At 34.1% G+C, this 19,669-nt stretch overlaps 2 protein-coding genes across 6 annotated transcripts in view; one reads left to right on the top strand and one right to left on the bottom strand.

The window, feature by feature from the left end:
- Window positions 1-13,996, bottom strand: part of LOC125668799 (E3 ubiquitin-protein ligase RNF170-like) — a 19,962-nt gene extending 5,966 nt beyond the window's left edge. For 2 of the 4 annotated variants that reach the window (XR_008802252.1, XM_048903220.2), the window contains exons 1-5: window positions 13,787-13,996; window positions 13,426-13,592; window positions 8,933-9,102; window positions 8,697-8,770; window positions 475-594 (exon numbers count right to left, since the gene is read on the bottom strand). Coding sequence is in view for 2 of the 4 variants with exons in the window: in XM_048903220.2 (XP_048759177.1) it covers window positions 475-594; window positions 8,697-8,770; window positions 8,933-9,102; window positions 13,426-13,544 (483 nt within the window). In the remaining 2 variants the exon portion in view is untranslated. The remainder of the gene's footprint in view (window positions 1-474; window positions 595-8,696; window positions 8,771-8,932; window positions 9,103-13,425; window positions 13,593-13,786) is intronic. The other 2 variants (XR_008802253.1, XM_048903219.2) reach the window with 2 other exon arrangements.
- Window positions 13,997-14,355: 359 nt separating this feature from the next.
- Window positions 14,356-19,669, top strand: part of LOC125668798 (protein Hook homolog 3-like) — a 29,599-nt gene continuing 24,285 nt past the window's right edge. The window contains exon 1 of one of the 2 annotated variants that reach the window (XM_056162068.1): window positions 14,356-14,458. In XM_056162068.1, the coding sequence (XP_056018043.1) occupies window positions 14,420-14,458 (39 nt within the window). In that variant the 5' untranslated portion in view covers window positions 14,356-14,419. The remainder of the gene's footprint in view (window positions 14,459-19,669) is intronic. The other variant, XM_048903218.2, reaches the window with a different exon arrangement.

The following is a 19,669-nucleotide window of genomic DNA, read 5'->3' as shown; positions in this document are numbered from 1 at the left end:
ACACTGTACCTCCCAGAAAAAGTATTCAATCAGAATTTCCTGGGAATATGCACATCCACACAGTGTGTCCTTATTAACTACTAAGTTTCATGAAATTCTTTTGAGCGGTCTCAGAGGAGTTGCGCTGACAAGAACAGGACTGACAGATTGACGGACTGGTCAAAAACATTATACCCTTCACAACTTTGTTGCATGGGATTTAATTATATGCATTATTACTGTGAATAGAAACATTACACACAAACTTAGGGACTGCAATTGTATCCCTATTTGATGAATTTAAATTCTTCACACAGGCACTTATATCGCTTGGAGGGCTTAGTCACTAATATGTAAGACTTATATATAGTAATTAGGCCTCCAAGCGATACAAGTGCCTTTGATTCTTCAATGAAATATTGGTTAAATTCTTTAGTACCCAACTTGCAACATCTCTGACAGTAAGCTGACATGATGATTTCACTTCAAACTTACCGGTCTGGGTTCCCCCGAGAACCGTCGGTTGTAGTCTGCAATCTTGTGCAGAATCTCCCTCTTTTCTTCACTTGTTTGGTTGTGTTCCTCCTCAGTGAAATGTAGGAGAAGAAGAGTTACCTAGAAATGATCAGAAAGAACAATGTACAGTATTTATCAATAAATATGTGTTTTGCTGTCCTTGTGGACATCAAAGTCATAGAAAACTTCTATCAAATGTTTTGAATTTCCCCTGCTGTTGGCTGAAATAGGGGATGCTTACTCCTCCTAGGCACCTGATCCCACCTCTGGTATATCCAGGGATCCGTGTTTCCCCAACTCTCTATTTTGTATTGCTTATAGGAGTTATGAGATTGATCACTATTCATTATCTTCGTCTTTCATCATTCATGTATGTTTCATCTGGATTACCAATATCAATTTGCTCACTCCTGATAAATCAAATAAACTTTAGCTATGATTAGGCTGCAGAGCAAAAATTAGATAGAATGATAGGTTGGCATTTCTTTTTTGTTGAATTTTTTTAAAGGTACATAAAATTAACACACAAGTACATTGTATTAATTACTAGGATTTTTTTTCCAAATGAACATATTTAATGTATTTAGTGCTATATAATAACTTATTTGATTTCATCCCAGATGAAAGGAACAGATTGAAATTTGAGATCTGATTCTTGATTAATTTAAATCTTGGATATCTTTGGTTGGCCTTATTTGTATGTATGTATTGTGTGCTCCTTCACACATAGTAAAAACGAAAACAATGGGATCAGTAAGTTTTGACATCCAATTCATTTTTCATATTTTTAAGAAATACATTTGTATCCATTTTTCATATTCAAGATATAAATTTCATTTTGAAAATACATGAATGGTATGAACTGTAACACTTCATGCTGGCAAACTTCATGAACATGATGAAGCATGTTAGCACTTTATGAAAAGTATGTTGGCAGGAGGCATACATTGCAGAATCCAAATAACATTGAAACCCAACAGTAATTCTTCCAGACCTAAAGAGGAACATATGTTTGGGAATTTGTTGCAGTAAAAATAATACCTGCATTTTCCCATGTAAAATTCTAAACCCCCATTAAGGTCCCACCACTGTGTTTGGGGCCATTGTTTGAACAATCTTGAATCTACACTACATCTGTACCATTAAAAATACTCACATATCAATTTGGTAAATTTTTAACATTGTTTTCTTTTAAAATTATATTCCTATGTTGAATTTCATCCCCCTGTGGTAGCCTCACCATGACAACCTGGTGATCTGTAACTTAAGTTCACAGTCATCCTAAGATGGCGGTGGCAGAAACTAGTATGTTCATTTCTCATTGTTTACACGAAAGTTGCTAAATATTTATATAAACCTCAGTTTCTTTATTAGAATAAACTGGTCTTGAGTGCACAATTTTCATAAATCTGCATATTTATGAAATTATCAATTGGGTTAAAATTTCCTCATGATGTCTGCAACATTTGTTTATATTTATAAGCAAAACTTAAAAGTGAATTAAAAGGAAAATGACTGTAACTTCATATTTTAGAAGTTAATGCTATCTCTTTTTCTTTTCTAAATGAATACAAATGTTATTTCTCCCATAACTTGTCTTAAACATCCATATGATATATTCCAAACATATTCTGGAAAGAGTTGATTCTTCTACCTTTTTTTTAAAATTTCATTTTTTGTAAGAGTTTGGGGCACAAGTTTTAAGTATCATCATTACTCTGCTCATTAAAGTAAAAATTTAAATTTAAATTTTCTGATTGTGATTTTTTATCTACTAGAGATGGAATTAAAGTTGATTTTTAAAACACACCCTGTGGTGCAAAATTTCACAGAAATTGTAAATGACATGAAAAATTCATTAAAGGTTAGATAGTTTTTTCTGTCAAATTGAATTATTTAAAATTACTCTTAAAAAAATAATCATCTAAAATATAAAAAGTTAGACAAAATTACTGATGACTAAAGAAATCTATAAATTATGAAGGAATTATCAAATGCATTAATTGTGTTCTAATTTCATTTGTTCCTTTGAGCATGTGTTGAAAAATGATTTAAAATGTCAAATGCTTTTTCTACTAGATCTATATCTTTTTTATATTAACTACATATATAATCTATTTATACACTTTTGGAAGTCTTTGTTTAAAAATTATCAATACATGGATATACATGTACCTTATAGCCAGTTTTAGGGGGGGGGGGTTACAATTTTGGCCTATTTTGGTGATTTCCAAAGATTCATCGACATAAAGACCATTTAGTTTAAAAACATCATTCAGAATACATATACATTGTATCAATAAATCAAAATGAGTTCAGCAAAAGTTTATCCACCAAAATTAATGGTATACCTTGTAGACCCTAAAACTGCCAAATTTGAAACCAGCTATACGGTATTATGACAGACCCAACAAATGACCTAGTTCTGAAAATCAGAAACTGTACATTTCATCATTGCATGTGCAACTACATGTTTCTATTTTTCTTTAGATAACATGCTTTGAAATGCGTTTCAATGAGGCATCATATGGGGTTACATAACAAAATTATTTCCCATTGAACAGAAATACCACCAAATATTTTATTTGATGGTCACAGGTATACAGGACTTAGTAAACTAACAAGATAGGAGTGTAAAACACTGATGCCCCCACAGGCCAAACTCCAAGGTCAAGAGGTCAACCAATTCTATACGAATGACAGGTCTTCTCATATGGATTACCCATGTGAAATATGAAACCCCTAGCACTAACCGTTCAAAAATTATGACCAAGGTTTTTAAAAGTTGGTCAAATTCCAAGGTCAAGAGCTAAAAAATGTTCATGTGCATGAACAGTTTTGTCAAAAGGAATACACACATAAGATATGAAAGCCCCATCACCGACCAATCAAAGGTTATGGCCAAAGTTAACAAACAAAAAGACAAACGGACAAACCAAAAGCTACATCTCCCCATAAAAAGGTGCAATTAAATAACGATAACTGTTTTGCTTTATTGGAGGCGTACAATCAGCACGTGATCAAACTAAAAGCATCATCATCTGTCCTACAAAAATAGACAGTTATTCCTTTTTTTGAAAGTACATTGTACCTCCAGGTTTATAATAAATTAGCAGCAAGTACTTTTTCACAATGTTTATTCAATACCATCAGAATATAACTAATGCTTGAATAAAGTACCTAAATATTAATAAATGATTTAATTCTTATTGTATCCTCGTCTCTGATTGGTCAAATTCCAATTGAGGAACACAGGTTATTTTTGTATAACCTGGTTTGATATGGGGACACCCCCCCCCCCCCCCCCCCCCCCCCCCCGACAACCAGATGCCGAAACTATTTTTTGTCTCTCTCTAAATTTACATCGCAGCATTCTATGGAATGGAAAGTCAACATGTATAATAAGATACTTCAGTTTGATACACATACTGTTTTCTCATTGTCAATTAGCATCTACTTGTATGCAAATCACTGTTGTAAATCATCTTTCTCTGTATGATGGTTGAATAATATAGATTAAAACAAAGATATTATATTCAAATTAATGATTTACCAAGTAAGCATTGCCCTGTTCATTTTGAAATACATTTCTCACTGGGGAAGGGGGGGGGGGATTGTTTCATTGCTTGATCCGCCTTTCAAACAAAGCAAACAAAAAATCATACATCTCATTTTATCACATGAAGTCAGTCACATTGATATGTGGATCGTGATTTGTCACTTCCTTATACATATTTTCTTGTGTTGGATTACTGTTAGCGACAATGTTGCGTGCAAGGGTAAATTTTCATGCGGCAGAAATTCTCAGAGTTAAAAGCCGCAAATTATTGCATTTTCTGACATTTGAAGACTTACTTTGGGTAGGCCTAAACAATGCAATTTCCTGTATTTTCTCAATCTGTCAGAGATGATCAATTTCAAAGTCGATTTCTAAAAGGTGCATTGCATGCATAGTCTACACATATTTTCTGTCATGACAAACTTCACCTTCGATACATTATTTTAATAAATAAGCTAGGCTCCGTAGAACTAAGATTAAAGATGGCGACCTTCACAGCTAGACGCTTCGTTGCTGTTGCTAAGTGAATCATTGTGCGGCTCAGTTGACTTGTATTTTTTTCGAGTTTATGTACATTTTGATAAACGAAGGTTAGTATCTTTGTCTCCTGCATTAAATTATATGGAAAACAAGAGATGTTTGTAAAACACACAGGGTTCCAAATTACCGCTCGCCCACTCGCATTGGTGAACTAAACTTTGCTTGTGGGCACCCAAAATTTCCGTTCTCGTCGCCCACTTGGCGACCGTAATTGTCCGATCAACATTTTTCTTTCCGACCGATCCGAGCCCTATTATAATTGACGTTCAATTTCCGGTTTAGGTTTTGCCACTTGGCGAGACATTCATGATTCCTGGGGTATCAAACCTTCCAAAATGTATTTAAACCAGAAGTTGAACAACGCAAGGGTTACTTCAAACGAAAAGAAAGCGTCTGCTTTTAACCAAAGTGGAAAGAATGGGAGAATATGGCTCGATGACGGCAAAAAGGGGATGATGTGCTGTGTGTACAAAACATGACACGAAAGGTCCAATCGTTGTGACAGCTTGCCCAAGTTATAAACTTGACAGCATCGTAAAGCTGAGAAATTTTGAAATAACATAAAAAGTCTGAAGAAACGTGTGTTAAAGTCAGACGCCGCGAAGATCATAAAGTTGCTAGGTTGACGAAATGAGAGTGGAAATGAGAGAGGTATTTGAAAGAATTACGGAGAAGGAAACAGAATTTAAATATTGATATTTTAATTTTTTAAATAAATTGCAATGTGACCTGATATTTCTTTTTTCTTGTAAAAAAAACCAACCATGTTATTCAATTTCATAATATGTGTGGGCTACTAAAATTTCATGTGGGCTAACAGGATTTCTTATTCAGGGGCCCACTTGGCCCCTAAGGTATTCAGTCGAAGTTGGAACCCTGACACATATGCCCCCCATGGTGCAAAATTGAAAAGGGTTATACACACATCATTTAATTGATAGTAGTATCATCAATTCAAAATATTGAGCAGACAATATCTTTCTATGTCAAGAGTGAATTGACCATGTGACCTAAAAATCAATAGGGATCATCTACTCCTTATGCTGTACCAGTGTACCAAGTTTGGTGTCAATCAAGCAAATAATTCTTAAATTATAGGAGACAATATATTACTATGTCCAGTTCAAAAAATTGACTTCTGACCTCAAAATCAATATGGGTCATCTTCTCCTGAAGATGTAGCAGTGTACTAAGTTTGATGTCTGTCAAGCAAAAGGGTTATCAAGATATTGAGTGGACAGTATATTACTATGTCCAATTTGACCTTTGGCCATGTGACCTCAAAATCAACAGGAGTCATCTCCTCCTGAATATACACCACTGTACTAAGTTTGATGTCTGTCAAGCAAAGGGTTCTCAAGATATTGAGCGGACAGTATATTCCAATGTCCAGGTTGACCCTTGACCTTTAAACATGTGACCTCAAAATCAATAGGGATCATCTTCTCCTGAAGATGTAACAGTGTACCAAGTTTGATGTCTGTCTAGCAAAGGGTTCTCAAGATATTGAACGGACAGTATATTCCATTGTCCAGTTTGACCCTTGATCTTTGACCATGTGACCTCAAAATCAATAGGGGTCATCTTCTTCTGAAGATGTACTGGTGTACCAAGTTTGATGTCTGTCAATCAAAGGGTTCTCTAGACATTGAATGGTCAGTATATTCCTATGCCCAGTTTGACCCTTGACCTTTTACCATGACCTCGAAATCAATAGGGGTTATCTACTCCTTAGGATGTACCAGTGTGCTAAGTTTGATGTTTTTCAAGCAAAGGATTCTCAAGATATTGAGCAGACATTATATTCCTATGTCCAGAGTAGATTGACCCTTGACCTTTGACCTGAAAAACAATAGGGGTCGTCTTCTACTCATAACTAACCCACATATGAAATATCATTATCATCAAGTAAATGGTTCTCAAGATATTGAGCGGACAACTCATGGTCTACTACATGGGGTAAAGACCAGCAGTTTGACTTTGACCTTTGACCATGTGACCTGAAAATCAATAAGGATCATCTACTCTCCAGGGGCAACCCCTGTACCAAGTTTGGTTGTTATCAAGCAAAGGGGTCGAAAGATATTGAGCGGACTACACATGTTCTACAGACCGACCGACAGACTGACAGTTGCAAAACAATATGCCCCATCTTTTTCAAAGGGGGGCATAATAACGTTATAGATTTATATATCTTTAGCAATTTTCGCATAAATAATGAGAAATGAACATACCTATTTTTGCCATTGCCATCTTGGGATGACCGCAACTTAAGTTACAGATCGCTGGTTTTCCCAGTGAACCTGGGTCATAAGTTTGAGGAAATTTGAATCTGTACTACATAAGGATGCTTGCAAATCAAATTGACAAATTGTACTTCTTAAGATATAGTTCTTAAGAAAATATTTTAAAATGATTTTCTTCTAGAGTCCTTTAAAGCTTTAATCCACTACTGCTGCCCTATCATGATCCTGGGGGTCATGGCTTGAACTAACTTGAATATAAATTATAAAAGGAAACTTCCTGTGAATGTTGGTTTACCCAATCTTCACTATTTCTTGGAAGGAGACTAGCTGCAGAACTGTAGCTCTCTGATCAGAGATCTGTCCCAATATTTTTTCAGAGAGATACAGTTCTGCAGCTAGAAGGAGACATGACCCTTCATTTGAACAAACTTTATTCTTCTTTACCTAAGAATGCTTTGTGTCAAGTTTGGTTGAAATTGGTCGTTTGATTCTAGACGAGATGAAAATGTCTTACAATATCGTGACAAGGCTCCTGTCATAATAGCCATTACCATCTGTTGTATATTTGTGATTCAGTGTTTGATTTGTTTACAATTATCATGATTATCACCACTCCTGATCAACAAGATGTGTTTGTGAAACACTGATGCCTCCTGTACCGCAGCAAAGTAGTTATGGTGCCCAAAGAAAGATCTTGTCACAAGGAGTATGCATGTGAAATATGAAAACCCCTTCACTAACCATTCAAAAGTTATGACCAAAGTTCAAATTTTTCAAAAGTAGGTCAAATTCTCAGGTCAAGGTCACAAAGACCAAGCATTAAGGTACCAAAAGAAAAAAAACATGTCATAAGTTATACAAAAAAAGCCCTATCACTAGCCATTAAAAAGTTATGACCAAGGTTAAAGTTTTTCAAAAGTAGTTGAACCTCCAAGGTGAAGGTCACAAATTTTGGTACCAAAAGATAGGTCTTGTCACAGGAGCACACATGTAAAATATTAAAGCCCTATCACCATCCAATGTTTAAGTTTTTGCAAACAGAGACAGACCAAAAACTATTTGACCCTGAATCTCCAATTATGGGGGCATGAAAATGAAACCCTTCTGCCACCAACAATGCCAGTTTGTTGCCATGGTATTTCACTTTTATTATCTTGAACATATTTAGAGTATATGTATTATATTAAAACATTTTCAAACACACCTATTTATACAGATCCACTACAGGGCTACAAAGATTCAAGTAGACCATGATTTTATTAAAGGCATAGTAACTGTGTCTAAGACATTGGTAAAATTTTGCATGTTCCAAAAAGGTGGCGAAATTAAAGATCATAACTAGAAAATCACAAAAAGTTCTTCAGAATATTTACAAACACATAGGATACAATAGTTATTACAAAATAATTCCCTGTTCTCATTTGCCTAAACTGGTAGCCTGTTGACTTCACATCTCTTATGTCTGTCTGTTGCCACCAATCAGTAGGGTACCAGTTTAATATATTGTCCTCCAGACAAACATTTCATAAAGGACTAAAATGTCAAAATGACTTCAATTTCAAAGCGCTGCAGCTATAGATAACTTATGATTAATACTAGAAAGTTTTTTAGAAGTTCTTCTTGCAAAATAGTGTGATGTCATTTTTGAAATAAAAGAGAGGCCCTATGCCTATTGGCTACAATTCTACTTACTGTCACCATGACATTTTATAAAATGATGAAGGTCAACCTTGAGTTTTTCAAATGACCTTGATCTAAAGTCATAATACCTTCAGGTTAGAGAGAGAGAGAGAGAGAGAGAGAGAGAGAGAGAGAGAGAGAGAGAGAGAGAGAGAACACCAGATGTGGAGAGGTACCTGTTGCCTACAGACAGGACAGCGAACAGCTCCTAACCAAGTACCATGCTGCCAGTAGGTGGTAATGCACATACCTACAATGATAATGCTGCAATTTCAATATCTCCCAAATCTTACTATACAAATAATAAAGTATAAGTGTTCTCCACCACCAATATTTCAATGATAATATAATTTTCTTTATCTCAAAATTTGATTTAGCTGTGGCAGAAAATAGTAATTTTTTTAAAACTTACCACAAAACACATGTCCACAGTTTGTTTCAATTCCGTATCGTGTGTTTCCTAGACACACAGGACAGTCTGTTTCTCCAGGGTTCGTGTGAACTCTTGTGGAGGCTTGTACACGTTCTCGTGTGGAACGCACATTTTCCTCGCTGTCTGGATGTATATTTTGAACACCGTCACTAAAAAAAGAATAATTCAATAATAACAGTAGAGTAATAGAGATCAAAGTCAATTACATCAACTATAAAATTAGGGAGTGGATCCAGCATTTTTCTGTATGGGACAAAGTCTTCAATATCTAGTAAATAAATGCTAGTTGGGAGCATTGTCTGACATTTGCAATCTTTAAAAAATATCTTGCTAAATCCATGATACAATATCATATCGGGAAATCCATGAATAATCTTATCGTTAGTTTTCATTCTGATATATTTACATTCACTGAATCTTTCCTCTTATATTTCTGTTATTGCTTTCATCATACAATGAATACATGTTTACTGCAATCTATAGTTTGATTCGGTTTTTAAGTACCATCTGTCTGTGTTATCATTACCAAATATGACGCATCGTCAAGGTCAAAGGTTGCATTGGCTGTTCTGTTTAAGTAACAAAATGGTCAACAATATGATATTTCTATACTTAAAACTAGACGTTTATATTTTCAAAAAATGCATAAAAATATAAATAAAAACAAGATGTGTTTGTGAAACACAAATGCCCCCGATAATGGCCAATTCCGAAGATGGCCAAGGTCACAAGGGCAAATATCTTGGTACCAGTAGAAAGATCTTGTCAAAAGAAATGATCATGTACAATATGAAAGCTCTAATATTTACCATTTAGAAGTTATGACCAATGTAAAAAAAATAATTAAAAGTAGGTCAAATGTCAAGGTCAAAAGGTTCAATACCCACGGAAAGGTTTTGTCACAAGGAATACTCATGTGAAATATCAAAACTATATCACTTATTGTTCAAAACTTATTAGCAAGGTTAAAGTTTTCAATAAGTAGGTCAAACTCTAAGGTCAAGGTCATGGGTAAAAAATGTTGGTACCCACGGAAAGGTCTTGTCACAAGGAATACTCATGTGAAATATCAAAGCTATATCACTTATTGTTCAAAACTTATTAGCAAGGTTAAAGTTTTCAAAAAGTAGGTCAAACTCCAAGGTCACGGGGTCAAAAACGTTGGTACCCACGGAAAGGTCTTGTCACAAGGAATACTCATGTGAAATATTAAAGCTCTATCACTTACTGTTCAAAAGTTATTAGCAAGGTTAAAGTTTCAGAGAGAATGACAGAATTATAGAATGACAGACAGGACAAAAACAATATGCCCCCCGATCTTCGATCTCGGGGGCATGATAATAAAATGTCTTTCTTTGTTGTTTTATCAGGTGATGAAGGTAGCAATCAATGCAGAAAATTTTTCATATCGCATTTACGCAGGTTATGAATTTAAAAACAAGTTATATTTTCATAATTATCTCCTGGTAGAAAGTTACATATACTTTCTTTTTATGAAAATATGAAATAAAATTAATCATTGACCATACACATTTTTAGAAAATTAGATTTTTCTTATTTTTACAAAGGGCAGACAACTCTTCCAAAAAGTCTTAAGTGCAAAAAGGTCAGCTTCTAATCATTTACCAGTCATGTGAATTTCATCTGCTTTACTTTCATCATTATTTAATAAGAAACTTTTATGTTGATCTAAATCCTTCAAAATTGTTCATTATCCTTTCATCATACATGGAATACCTTAAATGACTTACTAGTGTAATACAAGCTAATACAACAACATTGTCAATGGAAATTATAAGACCCACACTGCTTAAATTTTTGTGTACTTCACAAATTAGTCCTCATTTTAAAGAAAAAACAAATAAACTGATTATCAGGTAAATAGAAAAATAATTTGAATAATTATTTCACGGTACCCGGTATATATCACTACATCACAATTTTCAATCAATATACAATTTTTAATAAAATACGTACAGTATACAATTTACTTTAAAAGTTATTGGTATCCTGCCATTCCTTAACATTTAAAGCAACTTGTAAATTAAATTTACATGCATTCTCGTGAATCAAATGTTAAAAACAACTTGTTATTTGAATTCTCCACATGACAGTACATGACGTAAACATAAAGTAGAGCAAAAAGGATGGTCTTGGTGTATCACACCAAATGTAAGACAAAATATATATCCATATATGTATATTCATTGCTAGATATAAATATTCTAAAGTCTGTTAAACTTGTGCAGACTAAACCACTTGTTTTATATATTCTGTAGTCTCAATTAGCTCGATTTCCAAATTTTGTTCACCCAACTTGAAATACATATTGAAATATGTGTTTTAATTAACCTTTTTATTTTGGCAAAACATTAAATGTAGATATTTCTTTAATATTCCATAGAAAAACAATTATTCAAATTCTTAAATTAAATTAATGAATTGTGTTTAAAATATTAAATGAATGAATTTGTTACTCTATCTGACAAAAAACTAAATTCACATAGTTTTCACCAGACAACATTAAAACTAAAATATGATGAATGTTGAAACTAATCGATTAAGAAGTAATGAAGTAAAAACATACCATTATAAATAACACTCTGTTATAGCCTTTTTACTGTTTATTCACATATGAAAGTGAACATTAAAACTATTAAATGTTCATTAAAATGTAATAGTATCATGTGGTTTTTAACAGTCCTTTATCTTTTTCCACTAAAGTGTAATCGATGTCGGATGACAGAAACTTACGGGAATTTTTATCCCCCCTCCCCCTAACTACATTGTATTTGAAATTAGATTTTTATCCAAAATCGATCTTTTGATCTCACCCCTAAAGCAGCTAGTTCACTGCAACAGTTGCTATATCTTGTTCAAATTGACTTGCTTCAATTACCTTTCCTGACATTGTTTAAAATTTCACTGGTGACTTGTTGCATTGCAACAAATACTATCACTGTACACATGTGCAGCAGAAGTAAGTAAGTTTTTTTATTGTTATATATTTGAACACCTATTCATTTTTCTTCAGTCTTCCGAAAGACATGGATTGCAAATTTGTCTCTCAAAATTCTTCCAGTAAAATAAGATTGAAAACTCTGACATCTTAGATGAAATCATTAACAGCGAAAAAAGAAATTGAAAGAAATAAAAAAAATTTTGTACTGTAAAAATAGCCAATAATCAGAATTATTTGGATATTTTGCATTTTGATGATTTTGACGCAATTCTTGTAAAAGTCTTGAATTGAAAATGAAATTCTACAAAAGCGTCTTGCCCGTCCAGCAGTGTCTGCCAAAATTCACATTGATAGAGGTGTGGCCATAAATGTGCAATTCAATTCTGCAGAGTTGAAACTTAACTAAAATTTCCAGGAGCCATGTGAGCTAGCTCCTGAAATATTATTTTTGGGAGCCCATAACAAAACATACTAGCAAACATCTGATGAAATATAATGCAAGAAAAATGTCAGACATGTGAATGGATCATATATTTTGTGTGCATTTGTTTCGTTACACTGTTTGAATGCATGTAATATTTATTAAAGAGGTTGAAAATAGGTTTCCATATCTTTTTTTTTATTTTTTACAATATGCTTAGATGTACTCTACTACGAAAACATTCATTATTAAATCAATTGTATTCCAACTCCAATATTTTTTTTTCAATTGACACTGCTTTGTTTGTACTAATAGTAGCTTTCTATTTTTTCATATCCCTATGTCATAATCATCATGAAGACTGCAATCGTGCTCATTTTTCTGCAAGGTAAAAAATTCTATCTGTTTTGCCAATCGACTTGGGTAAAATTTGTGCATGGTTTACATTCATTTTAGAAGAGTTCTTCAAAAGACTTTAAATTAAGCTAATAACTGTGAATAATTCTCAGAAAAGCGTCTGGTCGCTAAAGAAATACAAATTACTGAACCTGATACAATTATGACCGATTCCTGTTCACCAAAATCACTCGCACTGTGGGTGAGCGAGACGGCAAATTTAGGTGCCCACAAAAATTTTTACTCGCATTTGACGAGTGGGCAAGTGCTAAGTTTAAACCCTGTTCTGAGTATTCTTAAATGTGTTGAAAGCTTTGTCAGATTTACATGGTACTATGGTGAAATTAGATTCTTCTATTTTATAAATGCATTGTCATGAAACCCGCAAACTTTGCTGGATAAAATGTGATTCCTTTCGTACAATATGTTCTGAATTATAAAAAAAACTACAAACCTTTTTTGTGTTACAAGATCCAACTTACTGGACATTTATGGGTAACTTATTGAATGCAGTCAATACACTATGAAATATATTAGATAAGATTTTGTCACAGAACTAGCTGTTTTACCTTACTGATCTTTACTTATCATTGCACAAGGTTTCTGTAAAATATATGTCGAAATTTCCATTATATGATTAATATTACCTAAAAATGAAATGCAAAGATTTCTTGTCATCATTTCAAATCTTACCCACTTCTGTTGGTAATGTACACAACTAATGGTACAAGAATCCCTAGAAATGCACCAATTCCATATAACACTTCATCTCCAAATCCTTCAATTATGTGAGTTTTTCTTAAATAGGACATGTTTTAACTGGGTTTTCTCTTTCTTTTTTATACAACTGTGAAAAACTGCTGAAATAGAATGTTTTCTGCATTATTCGATATCATATTACGTCTTTAAATATACATTGCCACAATTACTTTTGAGTCTGTCAAAGTAAAATAGTAATAATAATAATGAAATATCGTAATGGACCTCGAAAACGTGTATTTCCGTTATTATTACATCTGAGACTGACATCATTGATATAAAAAGGATATCTTACAGCACTCATTCTGAATATTTGTCAGGTGCCTTATATATCCATTAATGTACTGCCAAATAGAAGTTTGTTAGCTGAGACTGACAGCATAAACATGAATGAACAAATGTATCATATATGTAATCGCTAGATCGTAAGCCTGTACCGCATTAAAACGTTAAAAACGGGTCAATATTTTGTAACGTTTTTAAAGTGAAAGTAGAAGGTTTGTCTAAATACAGTAGGTCTGATGTAATACTAGAAAATATATTCTTTGGTATTTTTACAGTATATTTCTCTGTAATTTAATTTAAATGTTTAAAAAATTCATTTTTTCCAAGTCTTGAATATACAGTCCTTTTCATTAAGTGATGAAATTGAAAGGAAAGTTTTAAAAGTTACAAGATTTTAAGACATCAACATTTTAAAATTTTTAAATAAAATGTCACTATACCATTGATTAAGTAATAAATATAATAAAAGCGCTCGTATTGTATATAGACAAAACAGTATCGATATATTCTTTATATGTTTTAGCAGTTTAATTTCCCCTTCTAATTAACATCGTTTTTTAGTATCACCCAACCGGAAGTTTATGTTTTTATTTCCCTTGAATCCACCATTTGGTTTAATTTTCTTCTCTTGGTCCAACCCAAAATGGACAGAGAAGAGCTTTGTGAAAGTCTTATAACTTGGGTGAGATACAATTTAGACTGTATAAACTTGTTTATATTTGTAGCATACCTGTATTAGATCGGGAAATGAAGCGCTGTTTTATGTGGCAGGGTTTATAAAAAGATTCTTGGTGGTCAGTAATCTCAGCGAGATTCGTCGAGGCTGGATATTTGGACTGACGCCTCTTCCGAATCTCAGACCAGTGTCACATAAAGTGATTCGGGAAATCTTGCCTGAACTTCGGCCGCTTGTTGCGATTAAAATGGGTTAAATTGAATTTCTTGCCCGCTTCAACTTTTCGCCTCAGACATCCTATTAACTACCTATCACAATGAAATATGCATTTTTTACCTTTACAAGGTGTAAATCCCACAGTAATTCAAGTTGGCTGTTTTCGAAGCCATTGCAAACGGCCACCATTTCATATTTTACCTTCTCAACACTGAAGAGTTCCGATATACTACTTCATGACAATTTGTACTATGATTGAAAATACAGAACTTACTGGTTGACAATTACTTTGTACAAAGCATTTAAGCATGAAAATTAAAACCAATAAAAAGAAAACTGTGTAATATTTAATCGATCTATTAGAAGGCGTCCTAAACTATCGGAACTCTTCAGTGTTGAGAAGGTAAAATATGAAATGGTGGCCGTTTGCAATGGCTTTGAAAATAGCCAACTTGAATTACTGTGGGATTTACACCTTGTAAAGGTAAGAAATGCATGTTTCATTGTGATAGGGAGTTAATAGGATGTCTGAGGCGAAAAGTTGAAGTGGACAAGAAATTCAATTTAACCCATTTTAATCGCAACGAGCGGCCGAAGTTCAGGCAAGATTTCCCGAATCACTTTATGTGACACTGGTCTGAGATTCGGAAGAGGCGTCAGTCCAAATATCCAGCCTCGACGAATCTCGCTGAGATTAGGTGGTCAGATGAAAAAAAAAAATCATTGTTGCATTGGACAAGAATACATTGAACATTCTGTACCAAAATCACTGATTTTAAATCAAATTCACAATTATGATTTAAATGAAATTTGTTTTTATGATTTTCACAACTACCTTAAACAAAAAACTATTAAACAAAAAACCAAATGTAGATGACATTGAAGAAAGATTTTTTTTCCAAAATATTTTTTTGCCTCATTGCTTTGATATTTGAATTGAATAATCAGTGGTTTGCCAAGGTCTCCAGAAGTTTACTGGACATTCGGTCCAACGTAGATATATGATTTATTGGACTGGTCATTATTATCTTACCTGACCAAATGGCATTGTACAGGTTGGGAACACTTCCCCCATAGCGAGATATTCTCGCTAAAACGCGATTATCCCTCTCTAGCAAGAGTAAATATATCCCGTACAACTGAGAAAAACACCCGTGGAATACATCTCTTTGTGTTTCACATGAAAAGAAGAAAAAGTGCTAAAATGTGTGATGCTTCTGCAAATATATTAATCAAAACAAAAACACTCACGATGTGTATTGGATTTCAGACTGCTTCTCTCTTACGTAGCAACTCTGATATGAAATTTCTTGACTATGTTGTCAATTTCATAGAGACAATTCACTTCATTTTGAGTGTGTGTCGCACTTATTCAGCGTTGCACGGGATTTGCCATTATTTTCAATGAAGATGCCAAAACACCTGTTTATGGTAATGTTTATTTCTCGCTAAAGAGGGATAATCGCGTTTTAGCGAGAATATCTCGCTATAGGCCTTTCCGAAAACGTGAGTTATCTCTCTTTGTATTCTTACATTTAGTGTGAATATGACAACTTCCGGGTAGTAACACACTCAGGCTGCGCATATATTACATAAGAGTTATATTAGTATGGGTGTTGTTCAAAATCGTAAACAGTTGAAATCATTTATACGAGAGAGTAAGAAAATGTTAATGGAAACAAAAACGAATTTCTTGATCGAGTCGGCTGTGATTTTTCGGGGGTGGGGTGGGGGGGTGGGGTTAAAAACTGAATTGGAAATCACGCAGACTTTCATTTGTTTACATATGTCTCCAATAACGACTGACATAATTATTTTGTATGAAATCAGAACAGAACTTCTGATTCTCAAGAGATGATGGTATCTCATCAACTCAAAGCTCGGGTTTTTACGAGGATCGACACGTGCAAAGATCTTGCATAACATGCCCCCCCCCCCCCCCTCTCAAAAAAAAAAAAATCAATTACATTAGGAAATCAACGCTCTCATTGTTTTATCAGCGCAAAAATTATTCCACCACTACCAATCGATTCTTTCAAAAATAAACCAGATAGCAATGTTTGGGTAACTTTCTCCAAAGTACCTGGACATGTTCATTCTGTGTGCAAATCATTTGTACACTGCAGCATGAGGCTGGAATTGTTTTAAAATATCAACTGATATGTTTAAAATGCAGAAAAATAGGTAATTAAATAAAAAAAATTAATTAATTTTATTCAATATTGCTCGATTGAAATAAATTATTTTTCATAGACCTGTGTGGTCCGCCGGGGGGGGGGGGGGGGGGGGGGGGGGGGGTATATTCTCAAATGTACTTTCTGGGGGAAGGTAAGTTTAACCCCCAATAGAATGCTTTTGACGTCTCTGTATCTTCCCTCTTTTATTCGTTTTAGCCCCCTTGAAATATAAGTGATTATATATAGGCACGTATCGTGTCATAACAGAAATTGCAATGACAGATTTAGATCCCCCTTTTCGCCACAAATTTACAAAATAATTTGAGTAAAACTCCAAATATTTTACCCCAAATGGCTGTATTTACAGGTACACACTCTTGCCGACTATAAATTCAGGGCGTTCAATTATAAGTTATTTTATTTTCAAAACAATTGTATGTGTAAATGTCAGTTTAAAGATGGTTTGTGACGATGAATTTCTTTATGGTTATACTTGTATTTGAAACTGTATAAAATTTGTGAGTAGTCAGCTGGAAATCTGTCAGTGGACTCTCACTTACAAGTACAGGCTGGGATAAATTTTACTCGCCAATCAAAGAGATGGACATTTTCAAAATCCAGAGGTGTCAGTCCGACATACCAAGACGTTCATCGTGGCAGAACTGTTATCGCTGAATGTACTACTTTGATATTGAACAAGTAACTTCTGATATTTTATTATAAATCTGACTATTGAAACACGGGCTAAAGATCCTGATGAAATGTATGCAATATATAATATATACTAATTTCAGTCATAAAACACGTAAAATCCTGGAAAGTGGGAGGGGGAAGGGTAGTTAGAATAATCTAACTGCGTCTCATGACAGGCCCGCCGTAGGAAATTACATCACTTTAACGATAGAACATTCTATCGGGGAGGGGGGGGTCCTCTACTTACAACATTAATTTTCTATTATTTTTACATGCAAAGTTGGTTATTTTCACGTGTATGAAGTAAACTTATGCATTGGGATTTTTTATTAACGTTAACATATTTGTTGGCATGATTACTGTTAAATTATACAGCAATATCTTTGCGGTCTTCTGCACTGTTGATAATGACGCTTCTCGAATATACTACCCGGAAGTCTTAAACTACTGTTACGCAAGGGCACTACGTTCCGGATCAAGGAAAGATAACTCATGTTTTCGGATTGGCCTATAGGGGAAGTGTTCCCAACCTGTTGTAGAATTCTTTTTAATTTGTTTTACGGTGCTTATGTAATCGTTTGAATGAGTGCAGAGCTCTACATGCATATTTTGTAATGTTCATGCTTTGATCATCAATTTAAAGAATATCTATTTACCAAACATTCAGTACATGATATGGGATAAAGCAGCAGAATCAGCCTATATTAATTGGTAACAGGACTTTTCGCCACTTCGCAATTGACGAATTTCTCAAACTAATCAAATTTACCCCATGCTTCTATTACATGTACAGTCAAACATGTTTTAAAAGGCCACCTTCGGGAAGTTATTAAAGTGGCCACTTATGACAGGTGGCCTCTTATTCCAGTTTGCCCTGTAAACAATCACTTTGATTTTTTCAGACAAAGTTAAAACTTTCTGTTTTACATTCAGCGAAGTAATTTCAACAATGTGTTAAAAATGACATACAACGATAACAGAGTACAAAATATTTAATTTGAACAAAAGTCTGTTTAATAGCATCAGGTAAACTGACCAGTATTTAATTACCCAAGGGAATGTGTGTTTTCAAAACAATCAGCTATCATCACAGCTGATTAACTCATGTAAAATATCACATGATAAAATCATGTCGTTGGACAAAATGGCCGCCTATTACAGTGTAATTAACGTGTTGGGTGAGGATTTGAGTGGCTGTGTTACACAGGTTGCCGTTTATTCCAGTACATTACAAATATATAGGAATAATCATCGGGGGGAATACGCCGGTTTCGAGATACGTCTGAGTTATTTCCCTTTGAGAACTCTCGTACATAGTAAGGTGCGAAAGAATTTGTTTACACGCGGGAGTGGGACAGATATTCATCACAGCATAAGTGAATGTACTTAGTAAGTTTCTCATACGCTGTTTGATAACCCAAGTTCGACTGACACACAAACTAAGTAAGTGATAAGTATTTGGGGAGTAATTAAAGACATAGAATTCTTATCCTCTCACGTTATTTCGCTGGTCATAAGTACCATATCCAAGATATTTCTTGCAAATATGACATTGTTTGTATGTTTCCACTTTGGTAAAACATTTCTTTCGATAGCATTTTGTATTTCCCACATTTACATATTTAAAGAGAAGCTGCTTTTAATACATTTCATCATCTTTCTCATTGGCTGTATATCCACTCTGTCCCACTTAGGCATTCAAAGTTCCACTAAATGCACCTCCTATACAGAAGAGTTAGTATCTCGAAACTGACGTATTGAGAGTGGCAGTTGTTCGGGAGTGGCCGCTGATTTCAAGTGGCTGCTAAGACAAGTTTCACTATATGTATATCCACCCCGTAATATAAACAATCTAGACATTTACCTCTGATGTTTCTGTTTTGTGATTAGATATAGGCTTTTATTTTGAATTGAATGGTCACTTGCATTGTACAGCACCTTCATCAAGAAATGAAAGCTACTCAGTTCAGTTAAGGCTTCCAGAGAACAATTACAGTGCTGTATATAAATGTACCTCAGTGCACTTCGCACCATATGACGTCACAATAAAAACATACGTCACGACGTACAAGTTCTTACAGTTGTATCGCGGGAAGAGTGTCATAACAGTATGTCGTTATTTACTACCGTT

Source organism: Ostrea edulis, chromosome 4, assembly GCF_947568905.1.
Source record: "Ostrea edulis chromosome 4, xbOstEdul1.1, whole genome shotgun sequence".
NCBI classification, from domain to species: domain Eukaryota; kingdom Metazoa; phylum Mollusca; class Bivalvia; order Ostreida; family Ostreidae; genus Ostrea; species Ostrea edulis.
The sequence above is the reverse complement of the archived record's forward strand: the minus strand, read 5'-3'. Positions and strand labels throughout refer to the sequence as shown.